This window comes from Topomyia yanbarensis, chromosome 1 (assembly GCF_030247195.1).
Source record: "Topomyia yanbarensis strain Yona2022 chromosome 1, ASM3024719v1, whole genome shotgun sequence".
NCBI classification, from domain to species: domain Eukaryota; kingdom Metazoa; phylum Arthropoda; class Insecta; order Diptera; family Culicidae; genus Topomyia; species Topomyia yanbarensis.
Window position 1 is genome coordinate 155,665,445 of NC_080670.1, and position 17,109 is coordinate 155,682,553.

Sequence of the window (17,109 nt, forward strand, 5' to 3'; positions counted from 1 at the left end):
TAGGTTATGTAAAATAAACAGTCCATCCAAAGGTAAGTTTGCTACCGGCGGATGCGTTATTGAGTTTGAATGGATTCACGGTTGATTACAATTTTTTTTCAAATTGGTTAACATCGTTATAGATATAATTTAGGAAGTGCTAGTATTTCGCTGCTTGTAAGGGGTATCCGTTCAAATATTTTCACAGACATTAAATATTTATTTATTCGAAAATACAGTCTGCTCTCTATGGCGCCATTCTAAAATTTGGAAAGCATTCAGCATTACGAAAGTGTGCGCTCCTAAGCGTCATTTCTGTTGAATCTAGAAATTCGTTCAAAATTCCCATTGAAAAAAGGCAATGTTTTCACAATCGATCTTTTTATTTCAAAAAATCGATTTTTCACTTCGGCTCGATGTTTGACTAGTTGAATCGCTTGGTTGGCTAGCTATAAAAAAGGGGTACTGTACTGACGATATTTGCAACGACGTGTTTCTCTTTTATATGAAATATGGCAGCGAATGTGGGAATGAAAGGAACGACTTTGACACAACGGATTCTATATTTCCATATGTTCAGGTAGGGAAGCTACGCGTTGATGCTGCTTATTCTCTTTAACCTACCCGTGCAAGCATTGGTATTGCATGACTCTTTGTATGATAAAAAGTACCTGCATAAGCTCGCACAGAATGAAAGAAAAACACAGAAAATTTCAATATTTGTAACGAACTCCGGTAAAGATCAATTTAATTCTTTTATGTCACGCTCCCAGTAATACAACACACAGGAATTTGAGCTCATTATCATCCCATTCCTAGTAGTATCCCATCGATATAAAGCTATTGTCAGAATAGCGTGTGCCATCTTTGCTCAACGTATTAACACAAATAATATGACCAAAAAACTAAGGATAATGCATGGTCCTCCCTTGGAGTGAAAATAGACGCACCATTCTTCCTATTAAATAAAAATGCGTAAAAATATCTTAAACAAAGACTTCACTTTTTGTAGGACTTTTGACATAGAAAATTTAATTTGATTCTTCGTTAATGTTTTGATGGCCCTAAAAAGGGCCGGTTTTTAATGCAATGATCAGAAGACTTTACTTGGAGCTGGTGTATTTGGTGACGGCTTTGGTGCCTTCCGAGACGGCGTGTTTGGCCAACTCTCCCGGCAGCAGCAAACGAACAGCGGTTTGTACTTCGCGGGAAGTGATCGTCGAACGTTTGTTGTAGTGTGCCAGACGAGAAGCCTCGTTAGCAATGCGTTCGAAAATGTCGTTAACAAAGCTATTCATGATACTCATGGCTTTTGAAGAGACTCCAGTGTCCGGGTGGACTTGTTTTAACACCTTGTAGATGTAGATGGCGTAGCTTTCCTTCCGGCGTTGCTTACGCTTCTTCTTGTCTCCCTTGACAATACTCTTCTGTGCCTTGCCGGATTTTTTTGCGGCCTTTCCACTGGTTTTTGGTGCCATTTCAATTGATGTAAGATGCTTTTACGATGCTACAAACGAAATGAGGTAGACGCACAGTGTGCCGTGTCTCTTTTATACTCGTTCGTAGTGGAATGACAATCCGTCCTTGTTTATGTTTTCTCGTTACATTTCCTTCGTAGCTCCACCCTGCGGTAGTTGATGAACATTGCAGCGGGTATATAACGAGTGTCTTTCCGGGCAAGTGGCATCAGTATCACTCTATTGCAGTACGCAGTTGCTACGTGAAACGAAAATCTAACAAAGAAAATGTCTGGACGCGGTAAAGGAGGCAAAGTTAAGGGAAAGGCAAAGTCCCGCTCCAATCGTGCCGGTCTTCAGTTCCCTGTAGGTCGTATTCACCGTCTGCTGAGGAAAGGAAACTATGCCGAGCGTGTTGGAGCCGGAGCACCCGTCTATCTAGCGGCCGTGATGGAATACCTCGCTGCTGAAGTGTTGGAATTGGCAGGAAACGCTGCCCGTGATAACAAGAAGACCAGAATCATCCCGCGTCATCTGCAGCTGGCCATTCGCAACGATGAGGAGTTGAACAAACTGCTCTCCGGAGTGACCATTGCTCAGGGCGGTGTTCTGCCAAACATCCAAGCCGTGCTACTGCCCAAGAAGACCGAAAAGAAGGCCTAAATTTAACGCTGAACCAACCTTTGTACAAACCGTCCTTTTCAGGACGACCACATATTTGTGATAAAGAAAAAAATTGAAATTGTTTCCAATATTGTTCTAGTAATAGTATAACTGCTTGGTGTTAAGTCAAACCGGACTAAAACGCAAAGCATCAAAAAATAAGATGATAGCTCTGGATAAAGAATATCGTCAGCTACATTCGACTTTTGCCAGATTTGAAATATGTAACAATAAACAAGAATTATAGCAAGAATTAATTTACAATCATAATGCTGCGATTCAAACTTTAAACTCGTTTTGTCACTTAGTCCGGTCTGACTTAACACCGCCCAACTGCCCAAGAAGGTTCTCATGATCAAGAGGGGGACAAGTCTGCTGTGAGACATGTTGGTAGACTTGAACGATTCGTAGTAACACAACCTAAGCTGGACTCCTGACAGCAAAAGACAAAAGATTAGTCCGTAAGATTTTAAGCTTTTTTCTTATGACACTGTTTTCCGATCTGTATATTTCATATCCTTGCTCACACTAGAGTAACATGACTTAACATTTCCATACTTTTTCCTACTTAGTAATCTCTAGCTAATTGAATTGTTAAAAGTAAAAGGCAGTTTTTAATATTTTAAATTGTCACAAAATATCAGCCTGGGGACAAAGTGGCCCTAGTCTCCGCCCAGACTCAGTAATTTTCTTCACAGATGGGTCTAAAATGAGGCATTTGACAGGATCAAACTGGCACTGTCCGAGTAAATATCATCTTATGAAGATTGGTAAACTTACAAGCGATACATGCCGCGTCTGCGGATCTGAAAGTGAAATATCAGAGCCTTTGCTCTGCGAATGCAGTGCATTGATACAACGCAGACCAAGAGTCCTCGGCAAAGGAACATTGGAGCCTTTTGATATTTGGACTGCAATTCCCATGCAGGTAATAAACTTCATACGAAGTGGAGCGCCTAACTGGGAAGAGTGTGTATCTCAATAAAGATAATCTCTCATCAATAGTGATATGTTATAGTAGACTGTACACGTAGATTAAGAAAGGGGCATACCACAATAGATCTAAATACTTATCGCAGTGATGCGTCTCTAACAACAACAAAATTGTCACAATTCAATGTGCATCATGTGCTGAAGTGTGAAAACACCATACCATAGCACTTAGAATAAATCGGGAGTTGCTTCCTAGCACGATAATTTCAGTGTTAAATTTCAATTTTTATGAACTTTAAATGGAAATGTGTACAAATCATCGTCAGGTGGTCCAAAATATGGAAGTAGTTCAAAATACCCTCGTTAAGCTACGACTTTTTTGGCATTTGAAAGCTTTATTTTGATATTATTTCCGCTGATCTTCAAAAAAATCATGATGCTTCGAAAATTTATGCATGCAGAATTGTTCTAGACATATCGATGAACAAATTCCTAGAACAAATGAGAGCTCTAAAGCTTAAGATAGAGCGGATTTTTTAATAAATGCAAGTGTAGGTAGGAAAATCAATATTTTGCTCTGTTATCCCCTAGCTACTTTTATTTCTCCGAGTGAATCGACAACCTGGAAAAACACGAACACATAACATTAACGTTGTGTTAGAGCTTTAAATGCATTCAATTCAGCTTTTTAATCATAGGATTTTTTAAACGTCGAACTATTAACTGTTAAGTTGCATGAGGCGTGCAAACGTTGTTCCCCAACGTTGAAAGGGGTGTTTATACACTAAAATTTTTAATAAGATGTGTGAAATGGCAAATTGAAATTTCCATAAAAAGTACAAGACTGAAGAGACATATTTGATATGGTAGAAAATACCAAATGTAATTAAAAACTCGTAATAAAAATGGCAAAAAAATCTGTTTTAGTATCATCTAGGGTTACCACCGCCTTTGACCCGGAGATTCCAATTTCTAGGGGGTGATCACCGGGCCTCTGGCTTTTAAATCAATTTACTTGGGCTTGGATAATTTAAACTTTTTTAGTATGAAATGTATTGTTTCTTTTTAACATATTTTGAAAGTGAGGGTAGTGCTTTTACCACATCTTGGTGTCAAATTTATTGATCCTCCGTTTAAAGTTGGCCAAGACGTGTCTACTAAATATTTCGAACCTCGCACACAAAGTTATTACATTACAAAGACTCCCCATTGATACTTCAGTTTTATTTATTATTTCCTCTGTGCATTTAACAAACTAAATAATTTGACATGAAATAGTTTTAAATAATATCTAACAATCCAAAGCAGATATTTTGACACATAAACGGTATGTTTTTGAATTGAATAATTACGTTTAGTAGATCAAAGTTTATGCACATACACGATGTTATTTGAAAGAAGAAACATTTCTCTTGCTGATAAACAGAATTTCAAATGTATATTAATTGTTTAAATAGCACTATTTGACTGTTTTTCGCAAATAAATTTCATAATGTTGTGAATAGTGCATAATAAATTGTAATCTCCCTCACATACATTTCGATATGAATACACTTGTGTAATTATTTAGAAAGCCCAAATATTACATCAAATGTAAATTAAATTCTTGAAGAATGTGAACTATCAATGATTCGAATAATATTAATTTAAAAGAATAGTCCAGAAAAATTATCTCCACCAGCCGAACACCAATTCCCAACCGGCATGTATCAGCATTCCCTAACACGGTCGACAAAACCAAGCGCTAACAAGCCAAAAGTTTCCACTTCATTCGTATATTCGTATTCGTATATTCCCCACAGTTTGTATAGTTTCCAAGAGAAATAAAGTGATTTAAAATGGCTGAAACCGCTACCGAAGTTGCTGCTGCGGCTCCTGCTGCTGCCTCTCCGGCCAAGGCTCCGAAGAAGGCGAAGGCTGCCAAAAGTGGCCCTGCTAAACCGAAAAAGCCATCGACCCATCCACCAGTGAATGATATGGTTCTAGCTGCCATCAAGACCCTGAAGGAACGCAACGGTTCATCGCTGCAGGCCATCAAGAAATACATCGCCGCCAACTACAAGTGTGACGTCGCCAAGTTGGCTCCGTTCATCAAGAAGGCCCTAAAATCGGGTGTCGAGAAGGGAAAGCTTTCCCAGACTAAGGGTACTGGTGCTTCCGGATCCTTCAAGGTTAAGGCCGATGCTAAGAAACCGGCTGGTGAGAAAAAGCCAAAGAAGGCTGCTGCCGCAAAGAAACCAAAGAAGGCTGCTGGAGAGAAAAAGGCGGCTGCGAAGAAACCAGCTGGCGAGAAGAAGGCTAAGAAACCGAAAGCTGCTGCCGCTAAGAAATCTGTTGCGAAGAAAGCCAAGGCAGCCCCTGTAAAGGCCGCTAAGAAGGCAGCTGCTCCCAAACAGAAAGCCACCAAGCCATCGAAGGCCGCAGCCAACAAACCGAAGACCCCGAAGCCAAAAAAGGCCGCACCAGCCAAGAAAGCTGCACCAAAGAAAGCCGCCGCCAAGAAGTAAATTCAATTGATACAAACTATTGCATTTGCTGGCTCAGCATAATAATACAAAACAGTCCTTTTCAGGACTACCAAGTACTTCTCAAAAGAATTTGATTGATATTTTTCCATCGAATAACGAATGCTTGAACCAATATGCTCCTTCCCAATCAGTACACCTCACTTTAAATATTTCTTTGTAAAACGGATAATGCAAATTAATATTACACTTTATAGCTATAAGGCGAAAATTTTCTTTTCCGTGCGTTGTCCGTTAAATGTATTGGGTAAAATGCTTCGGTCTACCAATTTAGCGAATATGACAATATCTTAATGTTTAACACTTCAAACTCTACATTATGTATGTAAATTTGTTACTTTACAAATTGGAAAAAAGTTTCACTTACATTTTCATCGTTACATTCTAGTTAATATGCAAATACATAATTTTCAACGATATTCAAAATCTAAATAGATCTCCCTCGGCACCAGGCAGTTGCTTAAGAGTTCACGCCAGGAGTGTAACTTTTTGGTGCCAATTAGGAGCTGGTTTGGTTTTAACTAGCATTAAGTTGGTGTTAGTTACTGATGAGGTGAATCCAAAACACCAAAAATCCAAACTTTTAATCGAAAGTCTTCCGTCAGCGGGACAAGCACCCCAGTTTGCGGATAATATGTCCCATCTTCATTAGACAGATAATTTTTTGCATTCCCACAACAGAACCAACGGTTGGGAGTAGCTCACTTGCAATTCAACAGAAGTAGTGTGTGACATAAGCGACCCCCATATTCGTTGCTAAATCGCGTCTTAATTTCAATTGCAATACTCGTAACCCAATAGGTGTTAGCAACAGGCACAGTTTCCACATTATAGGAAGTTGTTTTCATCGCCTTCGACAGGCAAAAAAGAACAGATTTGTCAGATCAGAATGATTCTCGAGACTTTTCTCAGAAAGGCATCCAATAATAAGAGACTCTCATTGTTTACTTTTCCTTCTGTTAATTATTTGTCGTTTTAAAAAGCCACTCCGTACGTTCTAACTAATGGGTAAGTCGATCTGTTTGGCTAATGAACTAATGAAGAGAATTCGAGACATAAAAATCCAATTTTAGCCAAACTTGGTAAATGCACAATCTTGGGCTTAACCCAATTTGCTTGCTTCTTAGAGAGAAACAGCTTATGAAATAGAAATTCAAAGTAATTCTTCGAAATAATTCTGGTGGCCCTAAAAAGGGCCTTTTATATTGATCAAAGCGTGTTTTAATGATTTAACCTCCAAAACCGTACAAAGTGCGTCCCTGTCGCTTCAGTGCATAGACGACATCCATGGCAGTGACGGTCTTGCGCTTGGCGTGTTCAGTGTAGGTCACGGCATCTCGGATGACATTTTCCAGAAACACCTTCAGCACTCCTCGTGTTTCCTCGTAGATCAGACCGGAGATACGTTTTACACCACCACGACGAGCCAGACGACGAATGGCGGGCTTGGTGATTCCCTGGATGTTATCACGAAGAACCTTGCGATGACGCTTAGCGCCTCCTTTTCCGAGTCCCTTTCCTCCTTTGCCGCGACCAGTCATTTTCTCTGCTTTTTATGCTACTTTCAGTTAAGGCAGTTCAAGTGAAACTAATGCCTTTTGCCGTTACGTGTGTGCTTTATATAGTCGACGAGAGGGTACGTTTTTCCGTTCCTCTTTCCTGATTGGCTGTTCTGTGCGGACCAAACCAGTATAAACAGTGGTAGTGGCTGCCTGAGTGATTCATTCTGTGTTTTACTTCCATCGCGTTCAGTTCTAGATAACTCAACCAACAAAAAGTAATGGCTCGTACCAAGCAGACTGCCCGTAAATCAACTGGAGGTAAGGCTCCTCGTAAGCAGCTAGCGACGAAGGCTGCTCGTAAAAGTGCTCCGGCTACTGGTGGAGTGAAGAAGCCTCATCGTTATCGACCAGGAACAGTCGCTCTTCGTGAGATCCGTCGTTACCAGAAGTCGACTGAGCTTTTGATCCGAAAGCTCCCTTTCCAACGCCTGGTTCGTGAAATCGCTCAAGATTTCAAGACCGACTTGCGTTTCCAGAGTTCAGCTGTTATGGCCTTGCAGGAAGCTAGTGAAGCTTATCTGGTTGGCCTGTTCGAAGACACTAATCTATGCGCTATCCACGCCAAGCGAGTAACCATCATGCCAAAAGACATTCAACTGGCTCGTCGTATCCGTGGCGAACGTGCTTAAGGCTATCGGCTTTCATTGAATCTCATTATCAATAATACCAAAGGCCCTTTTCAGGGCCACCCAATTGATTGATTAAGAGTTAGAATTTGAACTTTCTATGATTTAGTTTGATTTGGCTTGGGAAATTCTGCTTAATACTATTTGGAAACAGATGTCTCGAACGTTTGTATGATGTGGAAATTATCAATTCATCTAAAGGTAGATTTAATATCGGTAGCTGCGTTATTGAGTTTGAATGGATTGAGAGTTGATCACAAAATGATTAGATATGGAGTTTGCATTTCGACTTTATTTCATCAGATTCCGACACGAACGTGAAGCCAAACTAAGCCAGCATTGGATTGACTTAAAAAACGGAGGCACATTGTTTCTGAACAAAGCCGCTGATTTAGTCCCGTTCTAAGTTAGTGTCCCATTCTTGTAATACGCAGTCGAAATGCAGATTCCACAACTAATTTAGTTTTAGATTTTGTACTGTTCACGCGCAAAAATGGTTTTAATCAATTAACTCTGTAGTGGAGAATAATTGGTTATACCCAAATCTTTCTTCTTATATAGAAATATAGTATAGTGCACAAAGAGGTTTCAAAATGGATGACAAAAGTATACATCTAGCTTGGGATTTGCTGGTGCGATGGCGTTATAGTTTAAACACCCATCCGTTGACATTTTTTTACACAAGAATAGAATACTTACTCATTCGAACTTAGGGTTGAGAGTCAATCTAAAATTTCGAAACCAGTCAGTGAGTTTGGCATAATTTCAACCGTTTACATGTAAGATTTCTGGTTGCATATGAATTTTTATTATGCAGACCTCCTACTCTGATACACGAAATTCTGTCTTAAAATTATCATCAAATTTTTGTAGTCGTTTAATAGTTACGCTTTGCAACAATATGATGAATTGAACAGCACATGAAAAAAATCGATTTTTTAACATCTTGCTGCTGCGCATCATGTCAGTCATATCGCATAGTTGTATAATTATAAATTGATTTAGCAAATTTTAGCAACATATCCCATTGGAAACATTTTCAATTTTTTCTTTATCGCAAATATGTGGTCGTCCTGAAAAGGACGGTATTGTACAAGAGTTGTTTCAGCGTTCGATTTAAGCCTTCTTTTCGGTCTTCTTGGGCAGCAGCACGGCTTGGATGTTTGGCAGAACACCACCCTGAGCAATGGTCACTCCGGAGAGCAGTTTGTTCAACTCCTCATCGTTACGAATGGCCAGCTGCAGATGACGCGGGATGATTCTGGTCTTCTTATTATCACGGGCAGCGTTTCCTGCCAATTCCAACACTTCGGCAGCGAGGTATTCCATCACAGCCGCCAGATAGACGGGTGCTCCGGCTCCAACACGTTCGGCATAGTTTCCTTTCCTGAGCAGACGGTGAATTCGGCCAACAGGGAACTGAAGACCGGCACGATTGGAGCGGGACTTTGCCTTTCCCTTAACTTTGCCTCCTTTACCGCGTCCAGACATGATGTATTGAGTTTTCAAATAGAGTAGCAACTTTTAACTGAAGTAGAGGTATACTGATGGCAGGTACCTGCATGGACCCTCATTATATACCCGTTTCAATGTGCGTTATTTTTCACAAGGGCAGGGCTGACGGAGTAATATTTGACAAACACAAAAAAGGGGACGAGCATCCGATGCTCTCGATGCGAGTATAAATAGGCTAGCATACATGGCTTCAACATTAGTTTCTTTCAAGCACCGGAAAGCATAACACCATTGTCGAAATGGCACCGAAAGCAAGTGGAAAAGCAGTCAAAAAAGCTGGCAAGGCAACGAAGGCCATTGTGAAGGGAGACAAGAAAAAACGTAAGCAACGGCGTAAGGAGAGCTATGCTATCTACATCTATAAGGTGTTGAAGCAAGTTCACCCAGACACCGGAGTTTCCTCGAAGGCCATGAGCATCATGAACAGCTTCGTTAACGACATCTTCGAACGCATTGCATCAGAAGCTTCTCGTCTTGCTCATTACAACAAGCGCTCTACGATCACTTCCCGCGAGATACAGACTGCCGTTCGTCTTTTGCTGCCGGGAGAGTTGGCCAAACACGCTGTCTCGGAGGGCACCAAAGCTGTCACTAAGTATACTAGCTCCAAGTAAACTCATCTAATCGCAGCATCGGAACAATCGGCCCTTTTCAGGGCCACCAACTCTTTGCTAAAGAATCAAACTAGATTTTCCACTGCCTTCGCCTCAAAAATAATAAAATGAATAAACTTGCGATGAGTAATCAAAAAATGAAAAATATTTTCCTCGATAGCTAATGTATTGACTATTTCGGGAAGGGACAGCCTACTGTCCTCACCAACGCCACTCCAGTAATAGGAAGGCGGCTCAATTTAAGTACGGCGCAACCATCATTGCTGCAAGCAACGCAAAATTCATCAATGGGGGAGGGGTTCACAATACCAGGTACGCACTATGGGGCAACTACCAACGCAATCAAACCGGTCGCCTTCTCTTTGGATATACTCAGCTAGTACACTGCGCTGTTGTTCCCGGACGATGCAATGTATGAAACTCAAGCATGAATTCCGTCGATGTTGGACATATTCCTCGCTAACACCGAAATCGTCCAGACGGTTTCGCTTGACGAAGTCACATCCCACCACTTTCTAGTGGTATGCAAAGTCAATCAAAGCACAGCTGCTAAGCTTGTTCAAATAGATTCCCACACACTGCCTGATTCCTTGCATAATGTATATAGACGTCAATTTCAGAGATGATATTGATTTTTTTCCTATGGGATATATTGTTTGAGCTATTGTCCAAGAAAGCGGAGCTTCATGGCAAAAATACAATTCGTTGAGCGTTTCTCGTATTAAAAATGAAACAAACGATCAGTCCAATTGAAATGAGTGTTGTATGTAATCGTTCCAAACTTCTGAATGACACACAACCCCCAATCTCCATGTTCGAATAAATAAATATTCTATACTTGTGTAAATAAACCTTTAAACGAATGGTCGTTTAAATACTAATGCCGTCACGCTAAGAAATCCCAAACTAGATGTCTATGTCTGCCATTTTGAAATCCCTTTGTGCATTTAGATATATTCTGGTTGAAGTGGAAAATCCAACTAGCGACACTCGTATTTTCTCCTAGTCTAAACAGTGGGATTACGTCAGAAGTAGGGCGTATTACGTCGCTCGTTGGATTTTCAACTGTAACGAAAATATTCTGTTCAAGGTAGAACAATTATTTTGTGTACAAATTTTCTGCATAACGTCAAAAAATCCTTGCTAAACTTTTACTGGTGATTCTCCAAATTTAGTTTTCGACTTACCCCAAGAAAATTCTACTGAATCCGATGTATCAAATATAGGATTCGAAACACAAAAATCAAACTTCATCAATACTAGTTGAATGCACAGATTTGGGTTTAATTTGGGTTACCTAGGGAAAGAGCTTATGAAATAGAAAATGCGAACTAATTCTTTGAATCGATTGTTGGCCCTGAAAAGGGCCTTTTTTATATAATTCCAATTGAGTTCTAGCTATTTAACCTCCAAATCCGTACAATGTGCGTCCCTGTCGCTTCAGAGCATAGACGACATCCATTGCGGTGACGGTCTTTCGCTTGGCGTGTTCAGTGTAGGTCACGGCATCTCGGATGACATTTTCCAGGAACACCTTCAGCACTCCTCGTGTCTCCTCGTAGATCAGACCGGAGATACGTTTTACACCACCTCGACGAGCCAAACGGCGAATGGCGGGCTTGGTGATTCCCTGGATGTTATCACGAAGAACTTTGCGATGACGCTTAGCGCCTCCTTTTCCGAGTCCCTTTCCTCCTTTACCGCGACCAGTCATTTTCTCTGCTTATTGATGCTACTTTCAGTCCGCACAGTTGAAGTGAAACTTATGCCTTTTTGCCGTTACATGTGTCCTTTATATAGTCGACGAGAGGATATATTCTTCCTATTCCTCTTCGCTGATTGGCTGTTCCGTGCGGACCAATCAAGTATAAAGAGGGGTGATGGCTGCCTGAGTGATTCATTCTGTGTTTTACTTTCATCGTGTTCAGTTACCTAGAAGACCTCAACCAACCGACAATAATGGCTCGTACCAAGCAGACTGCTCGTAAATCAACTGGAGGAAAGGCTCCTCGTAAGCAGCTGGCGACGAAGGCTGCCCGTAAAAGTGCCCCGGCTACTGGTGGAGTGAAGAAACCTCATCGTTATCGTCCGGGAACAGTCGCTCTTCGTGAGATCCGTCGTTACCAGAAGTCGACTGAGCTGTTGATCCGCAAGCTCCCTTTCCAGCGCCTGGTTCGTGAAATCGCTCAAGATTTCAAGACTGACTTGCGTTTCCAGAGTTCAGCTGTTATGGCCTTGCAGGAAGCCAGTGAAGCTTATCTGGTTGGCCTGTTCGAAGACACTAATCTATGCGCTATCCACGCCAAGCGAGTCACCATCATGCCAAAAGATATTCAGCTGGCTCGTCGTATCCGTGGCGAACGTGCTTAAGGCTATCAGCTTACATTGAATCTCATTATCAACAATACAAAGGCCCTTTTCAGGGCCAACAAATTTATTGGTTAAGAGTTAAAACTTGAATTTTCCGTGATATTTTAGTTTGATTTGGCATTAAGAATGCCGCTCTATACCATTTGGAAACATAAAACACGTCCATTTCGAACATTTAAGTTATGTAAAAATTAAGCCCTTTTCTAAGGTAAGTTGATACGCTATAGAATGAATTGGCGGTTGAACACAGAGTTCAAAATAGCCGACATACTTTGGAATGACGGCGCTAGTGTTGAAGCGGGTATTCGTTCAAAGGTTTACACAAGATTTAATACTTATTTATTCGAACACGCTTTTTAGTGAAGAAAAAATTAGGTAAAAACTAACTTTTCTCCACTAAGGAGAAGAACACCACAGTTGCGCGTCAAGGGCACAAAGCCATTAACTAAATTAGTTATGGAATTTGGGTTTCGACCTCGTCTCATCAGAATCCAACACTGGTGATACTAGTGACAGGACTAAGTTAGCGCCAGGTTGACGCTTGCTCCAAAATACGGAGATACTAATTGCAAAGAAAAAGAAGTTCATTTTTATGCTGATGAGAACTAGTGAAATTGGAACATTTGGTTTGACTTAGCAAGCCTATCCAAGATGAACTATGCTATTTCTCTTTAGTGGATAAAAATCGGATAATTTACTTGACTAGAGGTATGCTGAGGAACACAATAAGTGTCTCCGTTTTTGGGAGCTAGCATCAATCCGGCTCTAGCTTAATCCCGTCACTAAGCTAGCGTCGTATTCTGATGCGACAAAATCGAAAAGCATGTTCCATAACTAATTTAAATGCAGTTTTCTGATGCTCTTTAATTACCTCAAATGTAACATAAAAATTGTGAATAGTGTCATGATTTTAATTTTTTTAATAGTTATGCTACTCAACAAATTAATCAATTGAACAGCGCTCAAAAAAGAAAAAAAAATAATTCCATTTAAAACAAAAATATATATTTTTAAGTAAAACCTCAGCATTGAGCTTCTGTTGGTTTATAAATGGTTGTGTAACTATACAATAGCATTGATTCCAATTAAATTTATCATTTGATTGATTTCGAGATGAATAAATATCAACGAGCTGCATTGTAATCCAATCTATGAGATCCTCAGTTATGATAGTCAGTTGCATTGTTTCTGAAACAATGTGTCCCATCGGAAACAATTTCAATTTCATCTTTATCGCAAATATGTGGTCGTCCTGAAAAGGACGGTTTGAAAAAGGGTTTGTTCGCCGTTCGATTTAGGCCTTCTTTTCGGTCTTCTTGGGCAGTAGCACGGCTTGGATGTTTGGTAGAACACCACCCTGAGCAATGGTCACTCCGGAGAGCAGTTTGTTCAACTCCTCATCGTTACGAATGGCCAGCTGCAGATGACGCGGGATGATTCTGGTCTTCTTATTATCACGGGCAGCGTTTCCTGCCAATTCCAACACTTCGGCAGCGAGGTATTCCATCACAGCCGCCAGATAGACGGGTGCTCCGGCTCCAACACGTTCGGCATAGTTTCCTTTCCTCAACAGACGGTGAATACGGCCCACAGGGAACTGAAGACCAGCACGATTCGAGCGGGACTTTGCCTTTCCCTTAACTTTGCCTCCTTTACCACGTCCAGACATGATGATTTGAGTTTTCGAATAGAGTAGCAACTATTAACTGAAGTAGAGGTATACTGATGCCAGGTACCTGCATGGACCCTCTTTATATACCCGTTTCAATGTGAATTATTTTTCACAAGGGCACGGCTGACGAAATAATATTCGACAAGTATAAAAAAGGGGACGAGCATCTGACGCTTCCGATGCGAGTATAAAAGAACTAGCCTACATGGCTTCAACATTAGTTTCTTTCAAGCACCGGAAAGCATAACACCATTGTCGAAATGGCACCGAAAGCAAGTGGAAAAGCAGTCAAAAAAGCTGGCAAGGCAACGAAGGCCATTGTAAAGGGAGACAAGAAAAAACGTAAGCAACGGCGTAAGGAGAGCTATGCTATCTACATCTACAAGGTGCTGAAGCAAGTTCACCCCGACACCGGAGTTTCCTCGAAGGCCATGAGCATCATGAACAGCTTCGTTAATGACATCTTCGAACGCATTGCATCCGAAGCTTCTCGTCTGGCTCACTACAACAAGCGCTCTACGATCACTTCCCGCGAGATACAGACTGCCGTTCGTCTTTTGCTGCCGGGAGAGTTGGCCAAACACGCTGTCTCGGAGGGCACCAAAGCTGTCACTAAGTATACTAGCTCCAAGTAAATTCTTCTAATCGTTGCATTGAAACCATCGGCCCTTTTCAGGGCCAACAAATTTTCGCCAAAGAATCAAACTAGATTTTCCTCTACCTTCAAATCAAAAATGATAAAATGAATAAACTTGCGACGAGAAATCCAAAATGTAGTGTATTTTCCTCGATACCCAATGTATATTGACTATTTCGGGAAGAGACAATTCAGAATAGTGATTTTTACCAACTGGTGGCAACCTACTGTCCTCGCCAGTAACGGGAAGGCGGCTCAATTCAAGAAATACAAAACCATCATCGCAGCAAGCAACGTAAAATCCATTGTGGGGAGGGTCACAACGCCAGGCACGAACTATGGGGCTGCTACCAACGCAATCAAAGTGGTCGCCTCAGCTAGGACACTACATGATAGTTCCCGGATGCTGCAATGTATGTAACGCAAGCATGAAATTGGTCGATGTTGGACATATTCCTTACTAACGCTGATATCTCCAAGCCGGTTTCGCTCAACGAATTCACATCCGACCACTTTCCAGTGGTTTACAAAGTTAATGAAAGATCAACTGCTACTTCGATCTTCCAGTGAAAGAAATGTCATCGCGTCAATTCGGACCGGTTCAGCCGAATAGTGGACGACAATCTTCAGGAAATTTCGGCTTCAACCACCTAAGAAGACATCGATGCAGCGTCAGAAGGACGTTCAGGTTGATTGTCCAAATTGATTCCCACACACTGCCAGATTCGCTTGCGTAATGTATATGAGGGCAATTTCATTTCAATTTAATTTATTCTTATTCTATTTATTCTATTCACACACCAAACATCACATCAGGTAGGGAATTGATCGCATTTTCAGTCCATTCCTATTGAAATCCTACCGATATGAAGCTATCAGTTTTAGCAGCATCTGTCATCTTTGCTACACGTACTGACCAAAATAAGGGCTCAAGGTTCGCATTTTTGTTTCGAGTAAACAAACTATTTCACAATTTTCACGTCGCGTATTTCATTGATTCATAGTACTGGATCTTTCCAATAAATAAAAATACCGAACAATCTTAAACAAAGAACTCCGCTTTTCTGTTGGATTTTTAACATAGAAAATTCAATTTGATTCTTCGTTAATGTTCTGATGGCCCTAAAAAGGGCCGATTTTTTATGCAATGGTCAGAAGAATTTACTTGGAGCTTGTATATTTGGTGACTGCTTTCGTGCCTTCCGAGACGGCGTGTTTGGCCAACTCTCCCGGCAGCAGCAAACGCACGGCGGTTTGTACTTCGCGGGAAGTGATCGTTGAGCGCTTGTTGTAATGTGCCAGACGAGAAGCCTCGTTAGCAATGCGCTCGAAAATGTCGTTAACAAAGCTATTCATGATGCTCATGGCTTTTGACGAGACTCCGGTGTCCGGATGGACTTGTTTCAACACCTTATAGATGTAGATGGCGTAGCTTTCCTTCCGGCGTTGCTTACGCTTCTTCTTGTCTCCTTTGACAATGTTCTTCTGTGCCTTGCCGGATTTTTTAGCGGCTTTTCCACTAGTTTTCGGTGCCATTTCAATTGAAGTATGATGCCTTTACGATGCTATAAACGATATGATAAATACAAGCGATATGCCGTGTCTCTTTTATACTCGTTCGTAGTGGAATGAAAGTTCATCCTTTTTTATGTTTTCTCGTTACATTTCCTTCGTAGCTCCACCCTTTGGTAGTTGATGAACTTTGTAACGTGTATATAAAGAGTGTCTTTCCGGGCAAAAGGCATCAGTATCACTCTATTGCAGTACGCAGTTGTTACGTGAAGCGAAAATCTGACAAAGAAAATGTCTGGACGCGGCAAAGGTGGAAAAGTTAAGGGAAAAGCAAAGTCCCGCTCAAATCGAGCTGGTCTTCAGTTCCCTGTTGGCCGTATTCACCGGCTGCTAAGGAAAGGAAACTATGCCGAGCGTGTTGGAGCCGGAGCACCCGTCTATCTGGCTGCTGTGATGGAATACCTGGCAGCTGAAGTGTTGGAATTGGCAGGAAACGCTGCCCGTGACAACAAGAAAACCAGAATCATCCCGCGTCATCTGCAACTGGCCATTCGCAACGATGAGGAGTTGAACAAACTGCTCTCTGGAGTGACCATTGCTCAGGGTGGTGTTCTGCCAAATATCCAAGCCGTGCTTCTGCCCAAGAAGACCGAGAAGAAGGCCTAAATCGTACGCTGAACCTGCTATTGTAAAAATCGTCCTTTTCAGGACGACCACTTATTTATGATAAAGATAAAATTGAAATCATTTCCGATGGTATATTTGATGATAGTGCAACCAAACATAAATTTATGTTTATGTATGTTTGGTGATAGTGCAACCAAACATAAATTTATGTTTGGTGAAACTGTCCAAGGTTGAGAAACAGAAGATTGAATGTTTCATAGTTAAAAAAACCTATTTTAATCCACCTAGCGGTGCAATTGTGCCTTTCTCAATCATGAATCACGAGAATGTGTGCGTTGTTTATATTCATTAAAAACTTTTAAATGCATATATTACATTTTATTATTATACATCACATGACAACTATATACAGGAAAA

The 17,109-nt window shown here is 41.1% G+C and overlaps 12 protein-coding genes across 12 annotated transcripts; 7 read left to right on the forward strand and 5 right to left on the reverse strand.

Annotated features, from left to right (window-relative positions):
* Window positions 1-1,043: 1,043 nt before the first annotated feature.
* Window positions 1,044-1,480, reverse strand: LOC131678579 (histone H2B). Its single transcript, XM_058958807.1, has one exon. The coding sequence runs from the start codon at window positions 1,455-1,457 to the stop codon at window positions 1,083-1,085; it is 375 nt and encodes a 124-aa protein (XP_058814790.1). The 5' UTR covers window positions 1,458-1,480; the 3' UTR covers window positions 1,044-1,082.
* A 200-nt stretch (window positions 1,481-1,680) lies between these two features.
* LOC131678546 (histone H2A) lies at window positions 1,681-2,127 on the forward strand. Its single transcript, XM_058958763.1, has one exon. It carries the CDS (start codon window positions 1,725-1,727, stop codon window positions 2,097-2,099), a length of 375 nt encoding a protein of 124 aa, XP_058814746.1. The 5' UTR covers window positions 1,681-1,724; the 3' UTR covers window positions 2,100-2,127.
* A 2,697-nt stretch (window positions 2,128-4,824) lies between these two features.
* On the forward strand, window positions 4,825-5,591 carry LOC131678472 (histone H1B-like). Its single transcript, XM_058958650.1, has one exon. It carries the CDS (start codon window positions 4,871-4,873, stop codon window positions 5,537-5,539), a length of 669 nt encoding a protein of 222 aa, XP_058814633.1. The 5' UTR covers window positions 4,825-4,870; the 3' UTR covers window positions 5,540-5,591.
* Window positions 5,592-6,516: 925 nt separating this feature from the next.
* Window positions 6,517-11,604, reverse strand: LOC131676031 (uncharacterized). Its single transcript, XM_058955157.1, has 3 exons — window positions 11,282-11,604; window positions 8,924-9,217; window positions 6,517-7,103 (listed from the first exon to the last, which is right to left on the reverse strand). The coding sequence occupies exons 1-3, from the start codon at window positions 11,586-11,588 to the stop codon at window positions 6,787-6,789; spliced, it is 918 nt and encodes a 305-aa protein (XP_058811140.1). The 5' UTR covers window positions 11,589-11,604; the 3' UTR covers window positions 6,517-6,786.
* On the forward strand, window positions 7,300-7,786 carry LOC131678494 (histone H3). Its single transcript, XM_058958687.1, has one exon. It carries the CDS (start codon window positions 7,338-7,340, stop codon window positions 7,746-7,748), a length of 411 nt encoding a protein of 136 aa, XP_058814670.1. The 5' UTR covers window positions 7,300-7,337; the 3' UTR covers window positions 7,749-7,786.
* Window positions 8,820-9,278, reverse strand: LOC131678514 (histone H2A). Its single transcript, XM_058958724.1, has one exon. It carries the CDS (start codon window positions 9,234-9,236, stop codon window positions 8,862-8,864), a length of 375 nt encoding a protein of 124 aa, XP_058814707.1. The 5' UTR covers window positions 9,237-9,278; the 3' UTR covers window positions 8,820-8,861.
* Window positions 9,480-9,954, forward strand: LOC131678574 (histone H2B-like). Its single transcript, XM_058958799.1, has one exon. It carries the CDS (start codon window positions 9,500-9,502, stop codon window positions 9,872-9,874), a length of 375 nt encoding a protein of 124 aa, XP_058814782.1. The 5' UTR covers window positions 9,480-9,499; the 3' UTR covers window positions 9,875-9,954.
* Window positions 11,605-11,792: 188 nt separating the features above from the next.
* LOC131678510 (histone H3) lies at window positions 11,793-12,281 on the forward strand. The gene has a single exon (XM_058958710.1). The coding sequence runs from the start codon at window positions 11,834-11,836 to the stop codon at window positions 12,242-12,244; it is 411 nt and encodes a 136-aa protein (XP_058814693.1). The 5' UTR covers window positions 11,793-11,833; the 3' UTR covers window positions 12,245-12,281.
* Window positions 12,282-13,249: 968 nt separating this feature from the next.
* Window positions 13,250-13,955, reverse strand: LOC131678538 (histone H2A). The gene has a single exon (XM_058958752.1). It carries the CDS (start codon window positions 13,911-13,913, stop codon window positions 13,539-13,541), a length of 375 nt encoding a protein of 124 aa, XP_058814735.1. The 5' UTR covers window positions 13,914-13,955; the 3' UTR covers window positions 13,250-13,538.
* Window positions 13,956-14,156: 201 nt separating this feature from the next.
* Window positions 14,157-14,557, forward strand: LOC131678582 (histone H2B-like). Its single transcript, XM_058958810.1, has one exon. It carries the CDS (start codon window positions 14,177-14,179, stop codon window positions 14,549-14,551), a length of 375 nt encoding a protein of 124 aa, XP_058814793.1. The 5' UTR covers window positions 14,157-14,176; the 3' UTR covers window positions 14,552-14,557.
* Window positions 14,558-15,712: 1,155 nt separating this feature from the next.
* Window positions 15,713-16,111, reverse strand: LOC131678585 (histone H2B). The gene has a single exon (XM_058958815.1). It carries the CDS (start codon window positions 16,087-16,089, stop codon window positions 15,715-15,717), a length of 375 nt encoding a protein of 124 aa, XP_058814798.1. The 5' UTR covers window positions 16,090-16,111; the 3' UTR covers window positions 15,713-15,714.
* Window positions 16,112-16,312: 201 nt separating this feature from the next.
* Window positions 16,313-16,978, forward strand: LOC131678557 (histone H2A). The gene has a single exon (XM_058958773.1). The coding sequence runs from the start codon at window positions 16,357-16,359 to the stop codon at window positions 16,729-16,731; it is 375 nt and encodes a 124-aa protein (XP_058814756.1). The 5' UTR covers window positions 16,313-16,356; the 3' UTR covers window positions 16,732-16,978.
* The last annotated feature ends 131 nt before the right edge of the window (window positions 16,979-17,109 follow it).

Bases quoted from the DNA above. Each gene is read 5' to 3' on its own strand.
- LOC131678579 (XM_058958807.1), bottom strand. From the start codon at position 1,457: ATGGCACCAAAAACCAGTGGAAAGGCCGCAAAAAAATCCGGCAAGGCA.
- LOC131678546 (XM_058958763.1), top strand. From the start codon at position 1,725: ATGTCTGGACGCGGTAAAGGAGGCAAAGTTAAGGGAAAGGCAAAGTCC.
- LOC131678472 (XM_058958650.1), top strand. From the start codon at position 4,871: ATGGCTGAAACCGCTACCGAAGTTGCTGCTGCGGCTCCTGCTGCTGCC.
- LOC131678494 (XM_058958687.1), top strand. From the start codon at position 7,338: ATGGCTCGTACCAAGCAGACTGCCCGTAAATCAACTGGAGGTAAGGCT.
- LOC131678514 (XM_058958724.1), bottom strand. From the start codon at position 9,236: ATGTCTGGACGCGGTAAAGGAGGCAAAGTTAAGGGAAAGGCAAAGTCC.
- LOC131678574 (XM_058958799.1), top strand. From the start codon at position 9,500: ATGGCACCGAAAGCAAGTGGAAAAGCAGTCAAAAAAGCTGGCAAGGCA.
- LOC131676031 (XM_058955157.1), bottom strand. From the start codon at position 11,588: ATGACTGGTCGCGGTAAAGGAGGAAAGGGACTCGGAAAAGGAGGCGCT. The intron at 9,218-11,281 runs GTTAAATAGCTA...GACGCGGTAAAG, and splicing joins CACATTGTACGGATTTGGAG to GAGGCAAAGTTAAGGGAAAG. The intron at 7,104-8,923 runs GTGGTGTTCTGC...CATAAAAAGCAG, and splicing joins CGGAGTGACCATTGCTCAGG to AGAAAATGACTGGTCGCGGC.
- LOC131678510 (XM_058958710.1), top strand. From the start codon at position 11,834: ATGGCTCGTACCAAGCAGACTGCTCGTAAATCAACTGGAGGAAAGGCT.
- LOC131678538 (XM_058958752.1), bottom strand. From the start codon at position 13,913: ATGTCTGGACGTGGTAAAGGAGGCAAAGTTAAGGGAAAGGCAAAGTCC.
- LOC131678582 (XM_058958810.1), top strand. From the start codon at position 14,177: ATGGCACCGAAAGCAAGTGGAAAAGCAGTCAAAAAAGCTGGCAAGGCA.
- LOC131678585 (XM_058958815.1), bottom strand. From the start codon at position 16,089: ATGGCACCGAAAACTAGTGGAAAAGCCGCTAAAAAATCCGGCAAGGCA.
- LOC131678557 (XM_058958773.1), top strand. From the start codon at position 16,357: ATGTCTGGACGCGGCAAAGGTGGAAAAGTTAAGGGAAAAGCAAAGTCC.